Raw genomic sequence first — 26,766 nt, 5'->3', positions numbered from 1 at the left:
CAATGTGTCATTGGATTAAACAAGCAACATACTTTGTGTTAAATAGTGAGCTTTATAGGTGTTGTTAAGCTTATAGGGTAACTATTTTCCCCTCCCTCCACACTCTGCTAAGCTACGTAGGCTAGCCTCTCAGTCTCCGTAGAGACAATGTTCTCATCTACCTCTTAGAAAGAAAGCAAATGAGCAAGTATTTCTTCAAGGTGGATCCTGCTTTACTACCCAATCATGTGGCCTCGTCTTGAAGAAGTCTCATTTGTCTAAATATTGTAGGCTTTACTATGTGTTTTACCACATAGCAAACATTGGCAAGGTAGTATCCCAGATAGCAACATTGCTGTGACCCAGATCCAGCCCACTTTCATACATTTCATACGTTCATCCGGCCCACATACCGCGTGGAATGATGGCACTTGGGCGGTCCGCTCCTGTTTCCCAGATCTGGGCCACAAGCAAACCATATGTCAACCAAGAACAAACCAGATAAACTAGAACTGGTCCACATCCAGAACACACATACCTGAGAGCACTGCATCTTTACCAAAAAAAGGCCCACATTTAATTTGGGATATTTGGACCATATTTGCTATTTTACATATGGGCCGTTTCAGGCTCACATCCATTTTGTCTGGGCCAGAAGAAGGCTGGCATTGCTGCATCATTGCCTAAAGTGGCCCACTTCCATATGCTATCTGGGATTGTAGCAACAAAAAAAAAAAAGAAAAAAAGAAAAATGGAGGGAGTTTGCAGCATGTTAGAGATGTTGGCACCACATAGCCAGCAGGATCAGAGAATACTGGCCAACATGAAACACTGCAGCAGCCACAGATATGTAGCCAAAGTGAGTGTTTACTTGATAATCTGCACTGGAATTAGTTCAGTAAAATTGCCGCTAAATGGACAATAAATGCTTTAATACCAATCAGACCGAGAGAAAGAGAGAGAGAGAGAGAGTGACTTTTGCCCCGTGAATGTGAAAAAATGTGACTTTCTCGCTGTGGTTTGGGTTGTTATTGGAGCAGCGGAGTGTGCTACGCGGCTCAGCCATCCGAGTATCAGACCTTCATTTGTAGTGATGAGCGAGTGTTTGCTGGGCGAGCCAGGCAGCCTATCTGTTAGTGCCAGGGAAGCGAGCAGCCTTTTGCTTTCCTGAGTGTTACTAAATGCCAGGATGAGATCAATTAGGGATTCGGGTCTTCAGAGGCTTCAGGAACATAATGAGGAACACTTAGGGCTAATGACTGGAGCCTTGCATTAGCCCACACACCTCTCTCTCTCTCTTTCTCTCGCTCTTGCCTTTCCCTCTGCTCGCTGTGTGCATATTAGACACTGGCACAGGACGACTCAGCTGTTTTTTTTTCTTCTTCTTTGCTGCCTCAGCATTGGCCACAGGTCTCCACAGTATAGCCACGGCCAGCATTGATCTGAAATAATTAAAGCAAATCCCAACTTTGATCATGGAAACCCAGAGAACAGGACGGTAAGGGGGGAAGATTAGCAACGAAAGCAGATAGAAAGGCCTTGGACAGCTTTCTACCATGTTGGTAGTTGATTGTGAAACACTTTAATCCACTATGGTCCCATTAAAGTGTATGTTTATATGTGAAATAGCAATGAAAGCACTGTGAAGACCACCTGCTCACTGTTGGCTTTTTGGTATCTGTATATAGATTTAATTTAATTTTGTTTTCCCCATCTTTATATTTTATTCCTCTGCTTGCTCTGCCCTCTGTGTACTTATTGTTTGTGGGATAAAGGAAGTCTTATCTTTTCTCATCTTATGTTTTAAACTTAAAATACTGTTAAACCAGATAAATCAAGATCAGTTTACTGCAGTGGGGAACCATCGAAATCTGATTATGAAAAGCATTTATCATGTATATTTTTCTTATATATATTTTCAAAGTCATTTACGGTAAAATCTAAATGTTTCTAACTTAAAATGAACCATCCCACCACCACTTCAATTTGTCATTATTAGAAAAATTAACAGGCAAGAAAATAAAGCCCCCTGTTTCCCATCCAATCAGGATCTTATTTTGGCTGGTTACTAGGTAGAAACCATATCAGAGAGCTCTGATTGGTTGTTCCTATGTAAATTTGTAGAAGCTCGGCTCAGTCTACAAATTTGTAGAAGGTAGCCTGTGTTACAAATTGGGCACATGGAGTTAGAAAAGATGTGGGCGTCTACTAGGCAGGAAGGGTCTGATGATTCTATACAGTTGCATTATGGGAAGTGTAGGCTCTGAGTTTTGGAGTGTGACACTTACTAGGCACTCAAAGTCAAGATATCTCAGCTGTAGCTTCTGTTCTTTTACCTTTCTCTCACAACCTCTACATGATTAAACATACAATACTAAATCATAAAACTACCTGCATGTCTTGATTACATTTAAATTAAATTGCACACTGTAGCATAGAAACATTATATATTACATATTGCTTTAATTTTCCAAGTCTAAAACACACAAATATAAGCAGCCATCTTGACCTGCATTTGTACACTGCAAGTCCAAACAGCTGCTTATATTTGCTTGTTATACATAATTACTAAAAGTAAATCCACAACATGTCTTATTTTCAGTAATTAATGCCCGTAAACATTGCAAAAAAGACACCATTTCAGATCTCTCAGCAGACAACAGCTAGTATGGATGGAGTCAATTAGCTTCACCTGTCTTTCTCTCATGGAAAAAAGTAAGAATGTCCGTCATGAAAAAGGTCTATTGGTATGCCTCGAGTGGCTTGACCTTTTCTCTGGATTAGTGGTAGTGGCTTATCTTTTTATGGGGTGTTGTAACTGTCACAGGAGATGATTTGAGGTGCAACAATATTTCTACACAGTCACAGTCTCAGCATTATGAAGATAATATTAGAGGAGACATTTCCTGGTGAGTCACAGCTGGAAAGATTGTCTCTTCAGGTGAAAAATCAAATGACGTAACACAAAAAGACTCTTGAATGCGACACTTCATGTTCACTTTGTATGTTGCTATGCTTTTTGTAGTCCTGTTCGGTCACGTTGACTTTGTGCTATACTGTTTCTATACAGCAAAACTTACTGCAGGTGTTCTTGTTTCTTTCTTTCTCCTGCATCAGAAGCTACTTAGAGTCAGTCGGAGAGGGAGGTGGAATATTCTCTTAACTGGTTCATTCATGGATATAGAAAATCAGGGCATTTACAGTGTGAGCAGTCGGCAACAATATCACAGCAGGTGGGATTTAAAAGTACCCATCAAATCTATTAACCGAGCATTTATGCAAATGGAATATAGACACCTGGCAGACATTTGTCTCTCTGACATTTGTCCCAATGAATATGTATTTTGTGGCAGCGCAAAAGTGTGAAAACAGAAATGGCTGTTACTGAAATGTTGATTCTAAACTGATGGTTTTCTTTGACGTGAAGGCTGCAGATGTGTGTTTTTCGGATAATTTGGACTTTACCAGAGTTTTTACTGAAAACCTGCTTGTTCATTGGGGAGACCTGTGTCCTGTTCTAAGAAGCAAAAAGAATAATTTATCTAGTTATTCATTGCCTCTCGATGGTCTAAGACTGTAAAGCTATCTGAGAATTATCTAGGATTTTTGTTGTATAAGTAAAACTTAACTGACTTGACGTGATTCTCTGCCTCAACAGGCTCTAATTTTTTAAATTTTTTTACAGATGGTTAGCTTGGAGTTGTGCTGAAGTCAGACCCAAATTTGTTCCCTACACATTTCAAATATTTGATCGTGCCTTTATGATGCCTCAGGGGTCGCTCCGAATTAACATCCACCTGAAAAATAGCTTCTTTTTTAAGACATACTGTATTGAGTGTTTATATCCTTGTTGTTTAACTCCATGGTAAAATAATATATGCAGCAGAATAGGAAGAACCCAATGCCTTGTCTTGTCTGCTTCTCGCCACATGGTGCAAGTAAATGTACCCTTTCCGGTCATACTGATGGCGATGGGAGTCGTACACAAGCTGAGATGAAATGCAGCATAAGACGCTTAAATCAGGGAATGTTCAGATCGCTTTAACCACAGTTCCCTCGGCAAAAAACTGATACTCTGAGGATGTGTCGGTGGAGTTTGGGTACAGAAAGTTTCAGCTATGGTATGGATCATCCAGGGGTGATCTTTAACCAATGTTTATTCTGGGATTGTAGATGTTGGTGTCAAGGATTTAAAGTGTCTGTTACTCATTTTGACGCCTTGGAGCTGCGCTATGCAACCACTGACAGCTTCAGAAAACTAGATTAGGTGCCAAGTTAAAGGGTTTGTTGCAGTAGTTATTCAGGAAAAGGAGGTACCTTTGCACTATTTGAATTGTTATGGGATTAATCTATCTATCTGCTCAAGTTGAAGGGCTACAAGTGGGAGTCCAACTCCCCCTCAAGAATTTCACAGAGTCTTAATTCAACCAGAAGTGTTGTCCCACGCTACGAGTACTGGGGGAAATTATCTTTGTGTCAAGGACATGCTGGTGTAATCCCAATCTGTGACTAATCTGATTGCACCGTCATCAACCCAGCAGTGTGTTTGTTCAATGCTAATTTGAAAGCCATTTCACACGGGTCTTAAGCTTTATTGTATCATCTCGGTTGCAAGCGCTGTGCCCAAACAACAGAAATTTGTTTTTTTTTTTTGCGAGAGCTTGATCCTATCACACTCCCACTTGTCGTCATTGCAAAGAGGATTAAGCTCAGATTCGTCACGTCGCGGCAGGAATTATTGGCGCTGAGATAATCTCTGATCCACCTAATTTGCCGTTACAGAGAAAAGAATTGGATGAAGTCTGATGTGTCTCAAAAACCTGATGTGTTCTTATTGATCGGCATCGACTCTCGAGAGTGTGTGAGCTCTGCAGTTTTGGGAGACGCCATCAGAGGTCCATTATCTGATCATTGATGGATTGGAGATGGTGCGTTTCTTCAGGTTGTCCGCAGTGGTTCTCCAGGGACACCTGAGGTTGTTACGCTCTGATAAATCATTGACAGCTACAGATCGTTATCATCAATCGGCTCTACTTCGCTCGCTCTCATCAGTCACCTCTGTGACCTCGGGAGCATTTAAACAACAGAGCAGTTAGTACAAAATGTTCAAGCAGACAATTATCTCATCGGGGTAATCACTCATGAAAATGTGCTTGATTTAATCTCACTGGTCACGATAATATGAGGATCATTTTCGCAGTTAATATAATAATGATCTACATGATTTTGATTAATGTAATTTCATTGAGAGGGGGATTTCGGGGCTGGTTTATGTTTCGTACATGGATGAGAATTCAAGAGCAGTAGGTGTCATGCTTTCTTTTGACAAACTGACACATTTCAGAGGCTCCAGCAGTCCAATCCCTAAACAATAGAAAATAACTTAATTAGTGTTTGAAACATCACATATGTCTCCAGTTCTTTAGATGTGAACTGAACGAGTATGACATGAAAATTTAGTTTCATTCCAGAGTTAGACATTTGTTTGAAAACTGTGACGTTTAATATTTTATGAACTGAATGACTGAAAGATATTATTGAAGTGCTTGATTGCGGTTGTGTCTTGTAAAACAGTTTCACCTCAGAGCAGTCGTGTCAGCCTGTAGGTCTGAGGATGTGCAGGAGACCCACAGGAGTCTTCAGAAAAATAACTTTATGTTATTCAACAGAGATGATCCCATTTAAAGAGTCTTAGGTCCGAGGTGATCGTGCTTTCTTCTCAGCCACAGTGAAGACTGTAGTTTTAAATCAAATCTACTTTAGAGGGTAGAGCTGTTTGTATGTTAAAATTCTGACAATTAATCAATGTTCTTCCAGTGTTGATAGTAGATAATATCGAGGCAAATAAATCATTTAGCAGTGCTCCAATAGACAAAACGACCTTGGTTGTGTTTACAGTGCAAGTTGCATTTAGCATTTTTTGCTTTTAGCAGTTTCTCCATTTCTCATAGATCTCCTGATTTTATGGGATGCATTGTTTATCCACAACGGTTTCTTAAATAAAGAAATTCATTTGACACATTTAGTGCATTTTTTAACAAAAATATATGAAGTAAAATAGTTCTAATAATCAATACATGTTGTTTTACATGTCAATACAAGACAGTCCTGTAAAATACAGTTAACTGTGTATAGTATAATTGTAAATTCTGGCCACCCATGATGTAACTTGCGTCCCATGTTCTAGTAATACGAATTATATTTCCGACTCACTTCACACAGTGTTGGGAACAGTCTTACTTTCTGTCACAGGATATTTAATAAAAACACCTCAGGGCACATTTTGCTTTCACTCTGAATTTTTAAAGCTCTGATGTGTGTCACATGTGAGGGGAAAAAAAAAAAATCAATATCAGATTTTGACTTTAGGGGAATGACAGCATAAAGTGCAACGTTGGCCTGCAGACATGTGACCTTTTGCCAGCGCAACAAGGACGACCAGAGGGAAGTCTGCTTATGACAGACACCGTGAGTCACTACAAAATATACTGTAGATCCCTGCATTCATAAAAAAATACTAAGCTGCTTTTAACCAATACCTGTAATACTACTACAAGCTGCAGTATTTTTGTACTTAAACTGTAATGCCTGTTAAAGAAACTGAAAGCATTTAGATTTTGACAATTTTGGATTGTTGGGTTATTATCACAGTAGTATTTACTCAAATCAAATTATCTCCAATCAGAGGAAGTGAAAGATGCCAGTGTGAGTAACAGTTGTTTCCCGATACGGCTGCTCAGTACGTCAGTTTGTCATTGTGATGTCAGAGGCAGAAACGACAAGCAGAAAGACAAGATTAAAGACCCAGACAGGAGTAAGAGTCATCCCTCTGCTCGCTCTAACCGCCCCTTAAAAAAACCTCCATGTCTCTCTTTAGTCACCATTTTTATTTTATCATCCTGAACTTCTCGTCCCACATGATCATTCTAGCATCACTGATATAATGTGTGAGTGGTGTGACCTCTAACCTTTGACAATGGATTTGATTTGATTTGTCAAATTTCTCCCAAACAGACAACGATGACGATGTTGTTTCTGCTTAAGAAAAATCATCAATAAAATACATTAAAACTTTGAAATGTCCTAAATCCGTAGGTGCTTCTTAGTGGGATGCTGCTATCTAGGTTCAAAAGTGAAAAAAAAGTTAAAAGATAAAAGTTTGAGGTGTGACACACGTTGGCTCTGTGCACTGGCATTTAAAAAATCACAGGCTTGTCAAATGGGAGGTCTAACTAAAGGTCAACATTTCAGACTTTGAAAGGCCACAATTGCTACAATAGTTTGATGCATCTTGTCCCTGACTGGCCTAAAGCATGCCTCCATCAACATGTTTATTTCCTCCAGATTGGTTCATTTTCCAGTGGACTCAGACTGAATCATATGGCAGCAGACTGAGTCAAAACCCCCTCATACACTGCAAGAATATTTGTCATTATAGTCCCTCAAACTGTCTCTGTCCCCTCTTTTTGACTTACTGTGTGCCAACCTGGATGCAGAACAGGCTTCATCCACTAAAAGAGATGTAAACTGATACAAAACAAATGCAGCCTAAACGTTTTTAAAATCGTGCAGGGAATTATTTAGTTTAATGTTACATATAGCTGATAGAAAAAAAGAAAAAATGACATTCTTCCTAAAGACAAGATCTCTGCATGTTTAATGTCTTCACAAAAACAGAAAGTCTACCTCTCAGATAAGATATAAGTAAGCAATGTTAGCAAAAGTCACTAAACATGCTACAAACACTCATAAGCTAACGTCACTCCAACATTCTTTAAAGTCAGAACCACTGTGACATTTATGATCTGATTTATGATCTAATCATTTGTGATCTGTTCACTTACAGTTTTCAGTCATCAACATCATCAGTCATGATGGTTATAATGTAATCATCGCTTTTATGATTTACAGCCGTTGCAGCATCATCAGCATCACTGTCATCATTCAACATCAGAGACACACAGACAGAGACAGAGAGAGCGCGGCCTCGTCAGAACAGACGCTGTTCATTCACAGTCTGAAACATCATCGGTGATAGTTTTGCTTATTAGGTTCCTTTTTATGTTATTGTTTATTAGCTTGTTTTGTTTTTTTCAAGGGAAGAAATTGCTGAAGTTATGCGAAAGCCATGTCAGGAAAATGTTTCCCCGTTTGTTTTTCCCTTTTAAAGATTCTTTACAAAATTGTCAAAACTCCTTTAAAGACTTACAAATCTACAACCTGCAGCATTGAATCATTGCATGAATAATGTTGTTAACAATACAGACGAAAACTCCAAATTATGTTTTGGGGGTAACAGCTGAAATAAGACAGTTTGTCATGATTTGAAAATTTAACAAATGTTGCTAAGCTAACTGCTTTATTTTGTGATGTTGTAGATTTAAGGCAAAATATGTTTGCACCCCCAGCTGGTAAAAGGAGGCTACTGAGCCTAACATACAGCCCCTGACACATCACTTGGTTTATGCTTAACACTTAAACAAACATGATCATTATCATTTGGAGAGATATTTGTGTCCAACTGATGAATGTAAATCCAATATTCATTCTCCCTACAGCTCTGGTTTTGTCTCCTACAACTCCTGAGAAAAATCTCTTTTAAAATCTCTTTAGCTGCTAGATGCTCCACTAAATGTTCACCAGCTAGTTACCAACTCTGTGTGCTGTTTGGTGCTGGGTAGATGTGTACAGTGGATTTATCAGAGCTTGTGTGCTGAAAACAGCTGCCGGACGCTGCTGGAAATATTTGCTGAGGAGAGTGAACTAAAACAGTAAATGTGCCATGAAACCAAAACAATGTTGAGCAAGTTAAGCAAGGCTAAAAAGCTCTGTATAGCTGCAGAGTTGGTGATAATTCTCTGTTGTCTCTACAAGTTACCCTTTTTACATCTCATGAAGTCATTTTATCCGTTGTTAATATAAAAATACTGAGTAGTGCAGCTTTAACTCAATGTTTTTGATGTTTTTTGAGCGACTGCAGCCTAAAAAACAACTGTTTTCCTGAAATCTGCTGGAACTTATTTTCAGTTTAAGATGTTATTGCAGCGATGAGCTCGTTAGTTAGTCTCCCTCAGCATCATCATTATCATTCATCAGACAAGAGAAGCACAGCGCCGTTATTTATCTAACGTTAACTTACTTTCAGCGGCGTCATCAGTAGCTTCAGTTATGATCATTATAATGTCATTATCAGTGTGATGATTTATAGTCGTTTACAACATCATCAGCGTCGCCGCTGACAACGTTTAACGTCAACAGACAGACGGAGAGACCGCATGGCTGGGTCCGTCATCGTTAGTCGCCTCCGGGTGTGTGCGTGTGTATGCGTGTGTGATGAGGAGGAGGTCATGTGACTCTGCAGGCGAGGCAGCTTTGGCCGGTGACCTGACATGCAGGGTGACCCCGGCGGGTGGTAGAGGCGCTGGACGGCGACAGCAGCTAAACTTCATCTGCTGCCCTCCTTCACCTCCTCGTCCTCCTCTTCTTCACGCCTCACACATACACACACATGCCTCATCCTCCTTCACCCTCCTCTTCTCAGTGTCTCATCAGTGCCTGGCATGATTTGTTTTTCGATGTTTTTCACTGATGAAGGCCAGTTGGTTGGAAGGTCGATGTGTGTGTTTGTGTGCATACGACTGCACACAATTTCCCTTTTGAGTGTGTACACATGTGTGTGTTATCTTTTGCGTAATACCTTGTGTGTATATGGTGGGTTTTGCAGCATCATTTGTGCGTACCTGCTCGTGTGTGTCTTCTTCTTTATGTACATGAACACATCACGAGAGAAGAACTAATAAGAGATTTGTCCCCTTTTATTTCGTTTTCCGATCACGGCTGCTCCATAATTCCTGTTTTCACTCCGCGGGCTGCGATTCTGATCAGTAGTTTCCTGATAAAGCGACAGCACCGACTGCATAACGTGTTTATGAATTGCTAATGGCGCTATTTATCATGCCGCGCGTCACGATTTAGCATTATTGAAAGTCACGGTTAGCGGTTTTACATTTAGAAGGTGAAAATTTAAGCACGATCGACCGTATCATCTGTCATTTTAATTTATAAGAGATTAATGCAGCGACTCTTCTCCCCCCTCTTGTTCATCAGTTTAGTTACAACTAACGGCTGAATGATAATGATATCCCCTTCCAAACTCTCCTTGTTGCTCTTATAGACATTTTAAGAAAATATTTTACTCTTTAGATGCAACTTTCTGAACTTAAAAAAGTAACTTTAAACCTTCAGCTTTTAACAGATCCAGGTCATGTCCTTCCACTCTGTAGCCTGGATTCAACTTTCTCAGGAAATGATTTTGTTTTCAATCATTGATACAGCGAGCGCAGCCGAGAGAAGGAAGTCCCGAGTCTCGGGCTCTAACGGCTGAGACGGACCGCTGCTTCACTGGATGTCTAATGTGCTGCAAAGTGAAAATGTTCCAGCACCAAAATGAATTATTCCTCATAAACACAATCCATAACTTCTCCTCTTCTCGCCGGGAAAGTTCGGCTCAGGCAGAACCAGAATAAAAACTTGCATGTCAGGAAAAAAAAAAAATCCTATTAGGCTTTGAATACATTTTTCACACATATTTATACATTTTCATGAGTCATGTTTTGGTTCAGATGTTCTAAGAGGATCAGCAAAGTGAATGACAAGGACTTCTTTGCCAACTGAATAAGTAACATGTTTTCAGTTCTCTAGCTGTTACTGTCATATTAATAACCTTTTTGACATCTATCTATTGACTTTAACTCCTCAGCTTCATACCGAAGATTTTTGTGGCTGCACGTTCACATAAAACTGTATAAATGATGCACAAGACATCTAGAATGTTCCATATTTTCCAAAAAATTAATATATGATATACAGTAGTTGGAAAATTTGACAGTTCAACTTCAAAATTTAAAACCAAGTGGGTCCAGCAGAGTTTAAGAGGTTGATATTAGTGGGAAAAAAGGAAAATTCTGCAGAAACTGGTGTAGAAATGATGCTACACATTAAAGCCCAAGAAATGTTTTTTTTTTAATCAAAATTGGACTGGTTTCCTTTTTAAAAAAAAAAAATCTAAATCAGTTTGCACAACAATGGAAACACAAGTTTCTACATCATGTAAAATTTAAAAGTATTCTAACAAGAGAAACTTTGTAGCTGCAGTTACATTTGAAGGCAGATAACAAGCGGAAGCAACCAAAGTGCTTTTTTTTTTTTGAACAGCTATACAGCTCGTTCTTGTTGTTTAACAAAGCTCATTGTGTGAAGCTGTAGTCAAATGAAATGGGTCAGTACAGCAGCTTATTTATAGCCCAGATCGCACTGCTGTCCATGCTCTTTCTCCAGGCGCAGCGAGAGATGATGCAATCAAATACAAACCGCACTACTACAAGTGGCGGCTAATGCAGTTCCACTGTAAGGCCATGGGTCAGTTCAGTCCTCGCTCAGCGAGAGGAAGTCACTGTCAATTTACTTTCAATACAACTGAAGCAGTGAAGCATTTTATTTCAAATCCCGAGACTCCTCTCTTTAAAATGTTTATACAGTCTGTAACACAACAACTAAAAGCAATATCAGCATCTCCTGGATGAAAGAATGAATGATGAACGGAACAAAAAAGCTACTAAACTACTTAAAACTACAAAACCTTTGTGTTTCATGCACTTAATGGCATAAAGTGGATGCTAAAAACAAAGTTAAATGGCATGTTTATGTTTTTATGAAGTAAAAATCCAATGTGAAGGTGAAGTAAGCGTGATAGAGAGACTGACGGTGCTTCTGTCTTTGTGAGGACCTATTTACATACGTTTTAGACCTTGAGAGTGAAGACATTTTTAGAAAGAGGACATGTATAAAAAGAGGAGGTTTTTGGACAATGAGGACGTTTTTTGAAGGTGAGGAGTGAAGTAAGAACTTTTTTTTTGGAAAGTCAGGGCATTTTAGAAACTGATGACATCTTGAAAAGTCAGGATGTTTTTGCAAATTTTGGTTTTTGGAAAATCAGGAAATTTTTGTAAATTCTGGAAAGTTTTTGAAAATGAAGACATTCTGAAAGGTGAGATTGTTTTTGGAGCATTTTGACATTTTTTAAAGTCAGGTCATTTTGTAAAGTAATTTGTGGAAATTGAAGGAATGATTGGAAGTAAGGACATTTTGCTCTCTCTTCAAAGGATTATTAAGGGTTATGGATTGTTTTTAGACTTATGGTTAGAATCAGACTTAGGCAATGTTGTAAAATGAGGGTCCTCTTAGTAGCATACAAGTATATCTACATGTGTGTATCGCTGTAAGTAAGCACAGTAGTGACTTACATTTCTTGGTAATCCAATAACTAAGAATCACTGTTTTATACATTAAATCCCAGGAGCACCAGTCAAATGAACCCAGTTGTATATCGAGCTGACATTGACATTTACTGTATACAAGTCAGATACGCTGTACAGCTGCGGTATATATAGGTTGATGTGTTGATTCTCGTGGTGTCCAGGGAGCCAATTAGTGAGCTTTCAGCTTGCTTTAATTTGTTCTCAAGTTTTTGGTCTATTTTGTTTCGGTTGGTAATAAACTTCATATAGCTGTCCACTTACTTTGGCTCGATCCATCAGCTGTGTTTGTGTGTGTGTGTGTGTGTCTGAGAGAGAGTGTTATTGACTGTCAGCACTGAAGTCATTGCATGTCTATGGGCAAAAGGCCGAACCGGGGATTTGACATTATGCAGAGAGCATCTAATGAGCGTGATGGGCTTAATAAGGTAAAGAAGTCAACTGTGCAAATACCACGGTCTTATTGTAAAATCAATGGCACTCAGCAGGACACGGGCCTGGTTAAATGAATTAGAGCATTAGTTTGAATAACTACTTTAATAAAAAGAAGTGTGAGTAATAACCACTAATGCATTCAACTATAGCCAGCACTGACTGTAAAAGTTCACTTTTAATTATTTGGTTTTTAATTAAATTAGATAAAACTAAATGAAGTTGAATGAAATTAAATGAATTTTATTTAATTACACGTGATGGACTGATGTCCAAAAATGGTTTCCAGCATTTTTGCCCAGTGCATGCTGGGATAACATCCTGGAATAAAGACATAAAACAATGAATGAATGCATGAATTAATGGTATTTGAGGATTGATACCCCTATAAAATACTAATCTTTCAGTTCTCATATCTCACTTTAAAATGACTGAATAATTCCACTGATAAGCAGTTCATTCATTCATTCATTCATCTTATCTTATATACAATTTATTTATGAAAAATACATTAATTCATAATTGTAAAATATCTTTATTTTAAACCACTTACACCCCACCAATGAATTAAAACTTATATTTTCACCTTACTGGTTTGTTCTGTTACATCTCACCGCTGCATTTTTAATGATATTCCTGTGTTATGTCCGAGTTTATTATTTAATATTAATTGATATTAACTGCTGTCACAATACATTCACTGTTGCACTGTATTGTTAGTCCTGAGCTCTTTCTCCTCCATTGGTTAAGTTCTTATCCCAAACACCTGTTTCTCACCTTCATGAGCTGTTAATCCGTCATGAGAATGAGATTAACAGTGTCCCTAATGACTTAACATGCATTAAAGAAACTGCTGATGATATTCAGCAAAAACAACCATATTCAAAAGTGACCTAAAGGCTTTCTAACTCTCTTCGAATTTTGGCAGTTTGACTAAGTTTGCAACATCTCAAGTGACTCATCTGTTTTTTTTCACAGAAGTGTTAACAAACCAATTTTTTTCATATTAGATATCAGATTGTTCTCATTTTCATCCTCATCATCTGTACTGTCTGCAGACCTCCACAACTAATAATCAACAATATAATCCTGGACATGTATGATAGTACGCATGTGGCTCACATTTCAGTTACATTAATCACATTAAATTTCAGCATGCGTGGCAGTTTAGGACCCCACAAACATCAGTGTGAACCAGCAACACAAAAACATCTGATCTGACTACAAAGTCAGATTGAGCATTAAGGCCTGTAATGTGAACGTAGCCTTAAACTCCTTGGTTAAGACTAGAGGAAGATTACATTTATAAGGTGAAGTAGTCATATGCTTTGTACACCTATCCATCCATCTCCACCTTGTTCCTGTAACTTTTTGCTGCATTACAAGAACGTCACTCTGCTTCTGCTTCTGCAGTGTAAAGGTCTCACAAAATAGTTGATGTAGTTGTGATGTATTTCATTTTAAAACTAGATGTTGAGGGAGGCCTGTGAGTGATTAATCTTACATGTAAACCAACAGTCTATCAGTTATGGAGAGAGAGAGGCAGTTTGATTTGATAGGATGTGTGCTGCGGGAAGGAAACTTTTGGCTGGACTCTTTGTACAGTATATGAATATGTGCCGGTGGGTTCAAGTGCTCAATTAATGGAGTCTCTAATATAATAAGTTGTTTTAAGCTGTTAGTTTTCTAGAGAGGGTGGTCTCCTCTCCTGTGAAGTGCTTCTCTCTTTTATATCATCAGTCTATTGGCAGGCTACTATGACCTTTAACCCTTGGCCCTTTTGTACTCTTGGGTGCTTGTAACACTGCCAGGCTACTGCTGTAGATGATAAATTGGTTTGGATGTGAAACTCAGCAACTCATGCAAAGAATGCTGATGTATTATGACTACAATCCAATCTTGCATTTATTTTTCTGCCTGTCAAATGTTCTCTTTCTCATTACAATCCGATCACAACATCGCTTAGGCTACATCGCTCTCTCGCCCTTTTGCATCTTCTTTCTCTAACCTTCCTCTACCTCTCTGTCTTGCAGCTTGGCAGCATCGAAAGAAGCTGCGGCGAGGAAAGCCACCTCCCCGATGCCGCCCTCCGAGTTCCTGGACAAACTCATGGGCAAAGTTTCAGGTTACGACGCCAGAATCCGACCGAATTTTAAAGGTAGGAGCTGCCACCAAGACTCAGTCGGATAAGACAGGAATGTAGCCAAACGTTATCCTGAAAAGACCTGGTAATGTGTTGTCTCCGTATTTCATTACCTTTTCTATAAATGCCTTTTTGAAGGGTTTAGCCAAGATTGTCACCAAGAAAGGTATGTTTTACTAAGACAAAAAAAGAGAAGAAGACGAAACAATATAGAAGTTATTTAAATTCTGTTGCTGTATGTTTAACCCTCTCATGGTTTTGGTTGTTCACAATCTGTCAATCTCTTTCATTTGCCCTTTGCAGTGTGGAACAAAGGTAAATCTGCCAATTGCTCAACATGCTAAAGACAGAATAAGGCTATATCAGGTGTTAGACCCCCAAACTCCCTTTTTTTCTCCCTGCCCTTGCACTCATAGCTCCAATCAGACTGTAAAACATTCCCATTAAGAGATTTTTTTGGGATCTATAGTCATCATGGTGCTAGTTGGCTACATTCCTTGGTATCCACATAGTATCCTGAGTGCTTGTTTTGGTGGTCAAGGTAATGTGCCTCTAAAGTGTGCTGCTAAATATGATTTCATGATGATGATGGTGATGATGATTTTATGAAATTTAGTAACCTCTCCCTGAATGGAAGCCCCCATAAAGACACATGTCAGAGGTTTCTATATTAAACTTCCTCACATTAGGAATACAGTCTGGACATTGATACGTTTGTATGACATTAGAGAACTGGGGCAACCCTCTATATTCATTACAGTATATGAATTATGTAACCAGTTAAGAAAAAAATCATTCAGCATCTTAACCAAAATGATTCCCAAGTAATTGGAACAGGCACAGAAACAAAACTGGAAATGGCCTGCTGAGTTTCATCTTATATAGTTCAACTGATATTACTAATTAAGAACGCTAAATGTTACGTTTGAGCCTTGTTGCATGTTAAACACTGCTATAACTGAGGTTTCCAGAATGGATGTGAGTAATTTCTATTGCCATATATTTAGTTTGTGTATTCTGAGTGTACAAAATATTAGTACCCTTGTGACATTTCACCTTACATCTCCCCTCTAATCCAGAGTATATGCTCAACATTTAATGCATCAAAATCTTTATATCATATACCTGCATTTTTAATACGTGGTAACTCAGTGGTGCAGGTATACTGTCAAGGCAATATGACCCTTGACATTTCCCTTGACACCGTGCAATCTGGAGATTAACGTTTATTCTACTGTTGTAGTTATTTTTAAATTGCTCTGGATATGAAAATTGGTTCAATCAGTAGAAAAGAGTGTGTTTCTCCTACAAGTTTTATCAAACTCAGAGCAGTGGTATCTGCAAGATAAGATTTAAGTAAAAAAATGTCAGTCTTCATTTTTAGCAGCACTAGGCAGAATTGTAGCAGAGATTCACACTGGATGGATATGACATTTTAAGAATTACTTTCATTATAATTCTTCAATTATGCCAATCAACAAATCACAGAGTTTCTAAGAGTTTTGGCTAATTTGATTTAGTGTTATTGAATCTTCATACATTTTTCTGATGTTTATTTATTCAAACGTAATACTTTCATACACTGCTGGTCTGCTTTTGGCAAAACCCAGTAGCCAACAGTGAGGGTTAGAAGTCCTGTGAATCTCCACCAATGGCATTGATAAAACTTGGAGGGACGTTGTACTTTGCTACTGACTGGCCCAAACGCTGCCTGCATCTTGCGTGGGATGTGATGCTTTCTGCATACTTGTCTGCATCTATCCCTTCATCTCTAAAGCAGATTTAACAGGTGAAATTAAAAAGGTGTCCTAATATTTTGTACACTGAACACACAGGTAAACAGACTGCTAGAATGTGCAGCAGTGAACCACAGCTTATGTTTATGAATGCTGCCATGGAGCTTTTTTTTCCCTTTTTTTTTTTTTTTTTTCCGCTGAGCCCATAATGGTATAACCCATTATATGGTGATCTCTGTAAGTGAGATTTCTCAGCTCATGCAAAATAGAATTGGGAGGGGTGGTTGGGTTTTTACCATGACTAAGTGTGTATTATTAAACCTGCCACGGCTGCAAAACAGCTGAAACCGTTCGTCCTTCCTGACCTGCCGAGAATATGTTCTGGTGTTTTTGTGAGGCGTCGTCGTCGTCATGAGTCGGTTTTGGAGACCATTTCTGTTTTTTTAATTTGATTTTTCTGCAGCTCTGGTTGGCAACAATCTGGTGTGATTAACTGAGGCTAGCGCTGCATTGACCTTTACAAATCAGGATTTAAACAGGCCGACGTGACAGTTATTTGAATTTATAGCTTTTATGTTTTATTCGTTCTTTTAATGTGATGTAATAAAAATAAGTTAAATGCAGATGAAAGTACTCTCTGGCAGTGTGTTAGACATGCAGAGAATAATAGTCTTACAGCTTTCAAAATTTCCACCCCATCACAGAATCACAGAAAAATTTAGGAAAATAAAGTTCAATAGGTATGATATTTTATTTAACTTTTGGGGGTTTTTTTTGGCTAAATGAGAGCTGAGGGAGGATCTATGATGAAAATACATATTCAGCAAGATGAGCACATCTTTTATGTAATCTGCTAAGATAATTGTGTCAGGGCTCCATTGTTAGCAGACAGGACCCGATGTGAATTTCCAGACTCTGTCATGGCTGTCAGGTCGACAGAGTGGCATAGCGTGAGCTCTCCAACTTGCTCATTCAAGCAGTTTTTTTTTCTTTTTTTTTGTGTGTGTGTCTCCTAACAGCTAACTATGCCACTGCATTAATCACGTTCATGAAATAAACAGCTTGACAGCTCTGCTCCTTAAAAAACTATGAGGGGGGAGGGAGGAACAAAAAAGTGCACTTGCACAGCGTGAGAGGGAGTCAGTCCGAGGGGACGGCAAAATGGAGGACTGTTCGAGTGCAACAGTTCTGAAATGATCATATGTCACAGAAAATAATAATAATAACACAGAGCCCTACTGGATTTAGGTACAGCATGGAAAACCTTTAGGGTTGGATTTAGTGATTAATTGTGCACAATGATCTTTAAAATAATTTAAACAATTTATTAATGTTGTGTAAATAACACAGTGAATATATATTTTAAGTATTTAAATGAATCTTCATTTTACAACCCTCATAAAAAACCTTTAATTTAAGAACCTGGTTTAGTGTAAGAATAATTATAATAAAAATTGTCAACAACAATGATAATGATCCATGTTCTATTGGGCAAGTGAAAATGGAATACCAATGTTCTAGAATGCTAAAATATCCCAAAATGTGTCTGCGCTGCAGGATTCTAGAACTAGGCCTGCTTCCGGAATGTTGGAATGTTAGAGTGTTGCAGCATTCACAGAAGTTCATTCAGACAATATGATGTCGCAGTATTTGCTCGGAATCATTGTTCACTATTGTCAATTCAGAAGAGATTGACACATCAAAAAAAAAATGGTGATGTTTACACAGTTTAGCTGGTGATCTAATCAGCTAGCGAGCAAGCTAACATTGGATTGAGCTACTGAGCTCACTAGCTTGCCAGCTAACCAGCTAATGAGCTAACAAATGAAACTGCGAATGTAATCTTGTTTAATTTAAGTTCTATTAGCAGAACCAGAGTGTTCAAAGTCCAAAATACACTTGTTGATTGTGACCTGACTGTGATCTGCTTTTTAGCAACAAAGTTATGTTGTCAGCTAGCCTGTCAAAGTTAAGGGATGTCATGAACATCACTAACCTGGTGAAAAGGAGATAGTCCCACACTGAGAAGCTGAAACAGCTCACTAGCAAGGTTGCTAGGTAGATCGCTAGGTAGTAATCTCATTTGCTTAATTTGGTAGACACTTTGCTAGCAAGGTAATCAAGTTTCTGAATTGAAAAGAGAGGAAAATGATGTGTCTGCACCAAACAGGTAGCTCAAGGTCTGAAAAGTGAAGCTAACACGGAAGTGCCTTAAAGCTGCAATCTTTCTAATGACCAGCAGGGGGCGACTCAACTGGCTCCAAAAGAAGTCCAATTGTATAGAAGTCTATGGGAAAATGACCCTGTTTCTCACTTGATTTATTACCACAGTAAACACTTTTCCGAAGAGTTTATGGTCTCAATTGCTAGTTTCAAGTCTTCTTTAATACAACATGATGTTTATTTTGTAAATTATGGTCCCATTTAGAGTAAGATAGATGATAAAGTAGTGCATGCTCTAGGGCGTGACCTTGTGATTGTCGCTACCACAACGACAATGTTGATTACGCAGCGTAAACATGGCGTAACCCCAAAATCACAAATTATAGGCGTAGCTGCAGCTATTTCACAGTGTGTTTTCAGTTCATGAAAGTTAATTATAACATTTTGGTCACCTAAAAAAAGTCCAGCATTTGGTTGTACTAAAAGACCCTTTAAGGAGTCGGCTGTTTTTCTGGTAAGTACACTTTGTTTTAATGGTTTTAAGCCTGTTTTCCGCTAGCAAAAATTAGCATTGCATTATCACAGTTAACCATAGACTGTAAATGCACCGTGCTAACAAAGCTAGCAGCTAGCGCTAGGGTCAGCTCCATCCTCTCGTCTTAACTTGGTCACTTCTGGCTCCAAAAATCAAAGATGGCAACGGTCAAATCACCAAACTTGAGGCTTCAAAACAGCTGTCCAAAAACCAATGGATGACGTCACAGTAACTTTGTCCTTTTTTTTTTTTTTTTTTTTTTACAATCTATGGTCTGCACACTGCACTGTGGGATTCTGTACAAAACAAGTGACATCAAACTGTGTTTATGAACTTCTGCTATTAACTACTGTCTGTAAGGATAATAATACATCATGGAACCTAGAATGGGAAGATCAAGAGAAATGCCATTTTGGCTATGTTCCGGAACATGGAATGAGGAAAAACTTAATTCTAGAACTCCCTCTGGAATGTTGGAATGTTTAGACCTGTAGACATTTAAAGCCACTGGAAACCGAAAATCCACAATAGCCTTCTAACTATGTAATTTAGGGTCTTATTTACATAATAATAAGCATCTAAAAAGTTCAAAATATTGTCATTTAAGTTTTTGTAAATTTTCATGATATTGAATTGGGCATGGTTATGCTGGGACATTTATTACAAAAATTACATAATTAGTGTTGTGAAACAATCATTTCACGTTCCTCCCCCCTGCCTTCGTAATCTCAGCAATGTGTTGTGAAACACAGAGAACTAGGCATTGCTGATCAAATATGAATTTTTTTAGTGTACTGTTTAGCTGTAATATGAAAACGTTTGTGACCCGGCTGCCATGTTGAAAACAGACAAGCCAAAACCAAGCACCGCCTGAATCACAGTACCTGCCAGTATCCAGGGAGATGTCAATCAAAATGAGGGATGTGTCAATCAAAACGTGATCTGCCACGCCTACACACTCTTGAGAAATGGTCTAAACTGCAAAATGAGCTGTTTTTTGAACTACGTTTTCTAATAGTTATGATCGTTTATTTTCTTTCTTTCATTCAGATTTTTGTGGATGCTTAATTACACTCAACTTCGATATCATATATGCATTTTTACTATTTCAAGCCAAATTTCCAGAGTCTTTAAGGGTACTGAAATGTGGCAAGAATGTTATACAAAATGTTAACAGCATAAAAGTGCAGCTAGTTTTTTTGCTAAACGCAAGATGATTGTGCTCCTCTTTTCCGACTACATGGTTTACATAAACACACACCTCATCAAATTAGCACCAGCCCTGCTAATTTTGCGGTGTAGCAACAGTAGATGGGAGGGGCGGGGAGGGAAATAGGGGAGATTTGCCTGAAGCTACGAATGTGCCAGCATGAGAGGAAATTACACTGATCATGACCGGGGGTCCACTGTGTGGGCAAAAAGCTTCCGATTGATTTAGCAGGTTCCTGCATTGGAGAGAGAGGAGAGCAAACACTCCTGACACATTCGGGACAAGCCATTTATAATCCATGAGTTCATCCGTTTTTTTTTCATTGTCTCTTTCTGCTTTCTCAGTCTTTTATCGGTATTTTTCCCCATCCTTTCTTTCCCCTTTCTTAAACCCTTTGCCTCATCCTTCTTTCATTCATTCATTCATTTTTTGTTACCTTTCCTTCTCTGATGATTTATGATGAGTTTTTCCTTCTTTGTTCCTATTTTTTTATTTTTCCTTCCCTCACACCTCTGTTCTTTCCTTCTATCTTTCTTCCTTTCTTCTTTTTTTGTTTTGCAATCAATCATTCCATTTCTTTACTTTTCCCTTGTATTCACCTTTCTCACATATCTTACTTTCGTCATTTATCATCATTCTTGCTCTATTGTAATCTGTCATTTTTCGTTCGTTCTTTCATTTTTCCCTCCCTTGTTTGTTAATGAATTTATTCAAACATCATCATTTTCAGTCTAGCCTTAAAACTAATCAATCGTAATCCATTCTATCATTTGTTCCTGTATACTTTCTTTGTTTTTCCTTCATTCGTTTCCTTCATCCATTCCTACATATTTTTTTACTGTCCAGACATCCATTTTCCTCTGGCATGAATGAAATACAAGGTCATTAGTATCATGATCGCCCCCCCCCCCCCCCCTTCCTCCCTCCTCCCCTCCTCTCTCCTCCAGTCGTCAGGCCTCCTCTGTATTCAAGCCCTGTTTACCGATCCCACTGATTCGTGAAACAAATTGGACTCCTTTGACTCATTTGACCAGGTGGGCATCTGGCAGCAGCCGAGCTCACAGAGCAGGAAGAGCCTGCACATTTCCTCAGTAGTGAGGACAGGGAGGTGTAGTAGAATGGCAACAATCGGCCTTTCTGATCTACTAGCCCCTGTAATGAATGGCCACATGGTGCTGCACAGATAAATGCGTATGAGTGTGAGAGAGAGATGAGGACTTAGAGAGAGAACCAGTGAAGGAAAGGTGTGTGTCTGTTTGCACGTAAGAGTGTTTGTGTGATCCCTCCTGTGTCTGAGTGTGTGTGCGCACTTGATGAATGAAGGAGACTACAGCTGCGACTCCCCTCTCCTTCTCCGCCATAACCTTGTCCTTCCTCATCACTCAAGCCGAGCAGTGGCGAGGACAACGACCGTGAGCGAGCTTCTGGTTTTAAGCTCGACCAGAGCAGGCTGCTAGCAAGCCAGCTATCTACCGCTGCCACTACTTAACCCTCCTCCTGCCTTCAACATCCCGCAAGAGAGGAATCAGTGCTTGAAAAGACCCTGAATGCGTCGCCAACCTCACGCTCAGTGTGCATCAGGGCCGTTCAGCAGGTTTTCATCTTCAGCTCTCTTAAATGGCCACACTAGCTTTCTTAGCTCGGGTTTGCCCCTTCGGATACAATCCTTTTATTTCACGCTGCTCCCACGGTTGGTTTTGCAAAGCTCCCTCCTCCTCTCTGCTCGTAAATCCCAGTGATGATCAGTGTAAAAAAAAATCCTCTGTCGAGAATCCACCACTGTGCTTCTGAGCTGAATGATGCGGTGGCCTCTTTCTCGTCTGAATAAGTGGACTTGAGTAAATATACATAGTACGGCAGTATATTTACATGTTTGGCTTCCTCCTCTCTCCTCCTCCTCTCTTTCCTCTTTCTCTTTTCACAGGTGGACTGCTTGTTACTACACAATGCTACACTACTCTATACTACATTTGTGTTGTACCACAACCCCCCCCCCCCCACTCCCCCACTCCCCTTGTTCCTCCCTGCACCTTCTTTTCTCCTTGCCAGGGTTGAACGTGCCGAGGTGGGACTGTAGTTATTAGCTGTCAGAGCTTGACGTTCATTTGGTGTTATCAGCACTTGTTTAATGGCTACTTAATGGGATTAATGGGCATAAGGTAATGAGCGTGGGATGGAGGAATGGTTGCAGGGGAAAAAAAAAACGAAAGGGTGAGGGAGGGAGAGAGAGTGAAAGAGAAAGAGGGGGAGGTAAGGGAAGGTAGCATTGCAAATGGCTATCCGACTTGGAGGGATTTGCTTACGACAGGAGATTGGAAAGAACCGCAGATGGCAAAAGTGCAATCCAGGGTCTAACACTGCAAACACAGAATATGTTTTCCACTAGCTTAGCACCAGAATTTTGATGCCAACACAGTTCCCAGTGGGCTTCAGTATTGCTCGGTTATATATAACACTTGCAGCAGACATGAATAAGCAACTCTAGAGATACAAACTGTAATATCTACTCCCTACTCCCTTCTTATTTCCATTTTTCCTAGAGCTTACTTTCTACAAGGCTGCAAACATAGAAATCTGCTGGAGTGAGGGGACATCCTTGCACAGAGGAAGGTCTCGTGTCTCTTTTAGTATTCTAGGTAATGGCCCTCTCCTTTCCAAGCCAGGAAATTTGGATGGGGACTATATTGCACGGAGCGAGGAATTTTAATGTCGTTGCAGAGGTGACTCTCCCCTGAGTTATGACAAAAATATTGATCACGCCTCAACGTCTAGCGGGAGGAGGCGGAACGGCAAGGGCAGCGAAGAGAGGAATATTGAGTAGGGTAATGGTAAAAGGCAGCCAAACGTACGAGGGCACTCAAGACAGACTGAAAGAGAGACTGATAGGAGGGTGGGGGAGAGGGAGCGGACAAATACAGAGAAGGACGGATGTTTGCACTGACTGTGCAGCCAAAAGTAGAAGTCTGTACACTATAAATGATCACGCTGGTAATTAAATCACAGTCAAATGAGCTGTGTTGTCAAGATGAATGAACTCCATGTCTCTTTAGCCACACAGTTTGCTATAAATACCTCACATCATTATTGTTTCCTCTTGATCTAAAGATAGTACAAAACGTGGAGTCTCTTTAGCTCAAGGCAATGTAAAGCTAATGTGGGATGTGTAAGAACAGTTGACGGCTACATTATTGTGTCTTCCTCCCTGTGCAACTCACTGGTCCATGGCTAATAAGTTTGTAAGGAGGGGAATACTGCTTTATAAAAGGCCAATCAGTCCTCCAGTGGAATCCCATCACACCTCTAATTACCAGCTTGAGGGGGAAAAAAAAGGGTATAAGCCCTCCGTATCAGTCTAAAAGGCCTGATGGAGAGGTTGACACATAATTGTTTACTTCCGCGACATGATCACAAAGACGACGAGCTGTTGCTTTCAGATTCTACATGGCAGACATGTCTAATCTCCGGCTGATGTGTGCAGCCTGGGACTACACCAAAGGGAGAAAAAACATTTAGGGAAAATCCCTGTACTCATTTCACACAAGAAAAACAGAAAAATAACATTGTTTTCGAACACAAAGGCAGGGCTTTTTTTTTTTTGTTTTTACACCTCCCCTGCAAAGCCAGGAGAATTGATTCTGCACAGTGCTAGTAATTAGCTCGCGTTATGAGATCTCTGCTGCCAGCAAAGCAAAGCCCCAAAAACCAAAGCTGCTGTGGTTTTAATGCCAGGATCAGGTGCTCAGATGTTCGACAGACTGCCTGGCCGCGGGGCTAAGCTTGGGCTTAGCCCTGACACAGAGAGATTGCCGTGCTCAGAGGAGGGAGGAAAAATTGCCTTTCATGGATTCAGGCAGATTATAGAGTTTAAGTCACCTGTCTACAACAGTTCATGGTCGCGACGAATACTTTCCATCTATCTTAGGAGCCATTTCCCTTTTTTTTTTCTGGCTGACAATGACAGATTACAATATTGCTCCCAGACTTCTACTCGGTGTAGTCGCCATCCTTCACAATGGCAGTTGTCAAGTACAGCAAAGCAGGCCGGGCCCGGTTTACCCAGTTCAATGCGGTTCAGGGGGGAAAGAGGACATCAATCAACAAATCTGAGCTACAAAAGAAAAAAACCTCCTCTGTGTGTAGTGGGAGGACATTTTTGGCCTGTGTTCACAGAGTAAATGAAAGAGAATGAAGCTGTGTGGTGACATTTCTAACTCTGTTAAGGATTAATTACAAAGAAGTACATTTAGCTGTCAAACACATAGATGGGATCGATTATTTGCTCGGAAACTATTTAACGTGCGAAGGTCAGAATGAGCTGTATACTGGTTGACCTTTACATAAGGATATTTTTGGAGATGGATTCAAGAAAGTATATTTCATACACAGTGTATGAGACATTGCTACGTGAGTGCATTTTACACATAATAAAGGATGAAAGATGGAGTGTTGTGGGGTTGGAAGAGTGTCTGCTGATTGAAGGACAGGAAAACTTTTGTCCATGCTTTTCTTGAACCTCTTAGACGAATCCGATAAGCCACTGATCACAGCGGCACATCAGACACAGAAGAACAGACAGTAACTTCCTGGAGTGAACAGGTGAAAAGGCCTTGTCACTGTGAAACAATGAATTGTTCAGCCTCAGCTTCCAAATTCTTGACATTAGCAAGTCGGCAGTTTTCCATTATAAATCAGCCTCTCTGCAGACTAAAAGGTCCCTTTCTGTGGTATGACTGAAATTATGGAGCCCATTTGGAAGAAGTTGAAGATTTACATTTTTTTTTGGGGGGGGGGAGTACAATCTTTTGTCATTCAAATGATGTACGGCTCCATTTCAGCCAAATGACTTAAAATTAATGGCGCCCATTTGAAGGAAGAAGTAGAATTTCATTTCAGATTTGGAGATCATTTATCCATTCCTGTGGGGTTACAGCTCCATTTCTGTAGCTGTAGTCAAATCATTATAAGGGACAAAGAATCCATTTTGAGAACTTTGTTACTAGAGTGGTTCATTTCATTTAGAAGTTGGTCAAGTCATTCTGGAATATGCAACTAACCACCAACCTGTTGCCCAACAGAAAATAAAGAAAAAGTGTCATTTCCATGAAGGCCAAGTGAGGCACAAATCAAAAATGAAGCCAGTTTGACATGTAGTCTTTGCATTCTCCCCGCCCTCCTCCTCCTCCTCCTCTTCCTTCTCTCTGGCCTCTTGCATCTCCTGTAGTGCATTTTGCTAGTCTTACTTCAGCTCCTCTTGACAGAACTGCATTGCAACCCTCCTCTTCCTCCTCCTCCTCCTCTTCATCTCAGTGCATCGCCTCTCCTCTCCTGCCCGCTGCAGTATGGCAGTAGATTGTACCTCTACAGACTCGTGCATCCCTCCTTCCTGCTATTGCCTTCACAGTATGTTGCCCCCCTCCCTCTCCCCCCTGCCCCTCCTAAGTCTCCCCCACTGCCACACACTCACCCCCGCTGAGTGTTGGCAGCAGTGCGACAGCTTAGATAATCGAGCCTTGCTGTCTTGTTCGCTCATTGATAGACAAAGCGGTTGTTTTCCTTAATGAGGACAAACAACGTATAGTTGGTTACGTGTTGTTAGAATATGCTGTGTTTAATTCTGATCTTTTTTTTATTAGACCCCAAAGGCTCCAAAAATGAAGCTACTCACAAGAAAGGTACTTTCCTTTTCTTTTTTCCCTTTTTCTTTTTTTCTTCTTCTTTTCTTCCCTGACCATGATTTTGTGTTTGTCACTCATGCAATGATGAGGCATTTTCCAAACGTTGACAACACTAGGAATGTTAGGGAAATGCCTTTTTGGTTTAAATATATAGACATTGCCATGTGTTGTTTTTAGGTTATGTGAATAAAAATGGTGCCAATTTTATTGCCTAGAAATCACTGTAGAACATCTGGTGACAGGAGCAATTAAGCAAAAAAGTATTTGTCAGACATCAGCAATAATTCAAGCTTTACTTAATTCATTGTGTTGACACAGACATTTTTCTCCCTTAACGCCACACATAATTGTTTCATTAGTGGTAAAAAATGTTGGAAAAAAATTGCTCAGTATGACAACAGTTAATTCCTCCAAAACAGCAGATATTAAGCCTTTTATCCCAGGCTCAGGTAAGCCTGTTTCCTGACAGTTCTCTCTGGCCAAACAGGGCCTTTTCTGAGAATGTAATGTTTTTTGTCTCCCTTATGAAGGTAAATTCAGACTTACAGCTCTTTTTTATCCTGGCTTGTCTGTAACCTA

At 39.7% G+C, this 26,766-nt stretch overlaps 1 protein-coding gene across 1 annotated transcript in view; it reads left to right on the top strand.

Annotated features, from left to right (window-relative positions):
• glra1 (glycine receptor, alpha 1) overlaps positions 1-26,766 on the top strand; it is a 126,055-nt gene that overhangs the window by 11,248 nt on the left and 88,041 nt on the right. The window contains exons 2-4 of the mRNA XM_042419040.1: positions 14,759-14,883; positions 15,172-15,183; positions 26,146-26,184. Of these exons, the coding sequence (XP_042274974.1) occupies positions 14,759-14,883; positions 15,172-15,183; positions 26,146-26,184 (176 nt within the window). The remainder of the gene's footprint in view (positions 1-14,758; positions 14,884-15,171; positions 15,184-26,145; positions 26,185-26,766) is intronic.

This window comes from Thunnus maccoyii, chromosome 8 (genome assembly GCF_910596095.1).
Source record: "Thunnus maccoyii chromosome 8, fThuMac1.1, whole genome shotgun sequence".
NCBI lineage: Eukaryota > Metazoa > Chordata > Actinopteri > Scombriformes > Scombridae > Thunnus > Thunnus maccoyii.
This window is presented reverse-complemented; position numbering and strand designations above follow the sequence as displayed.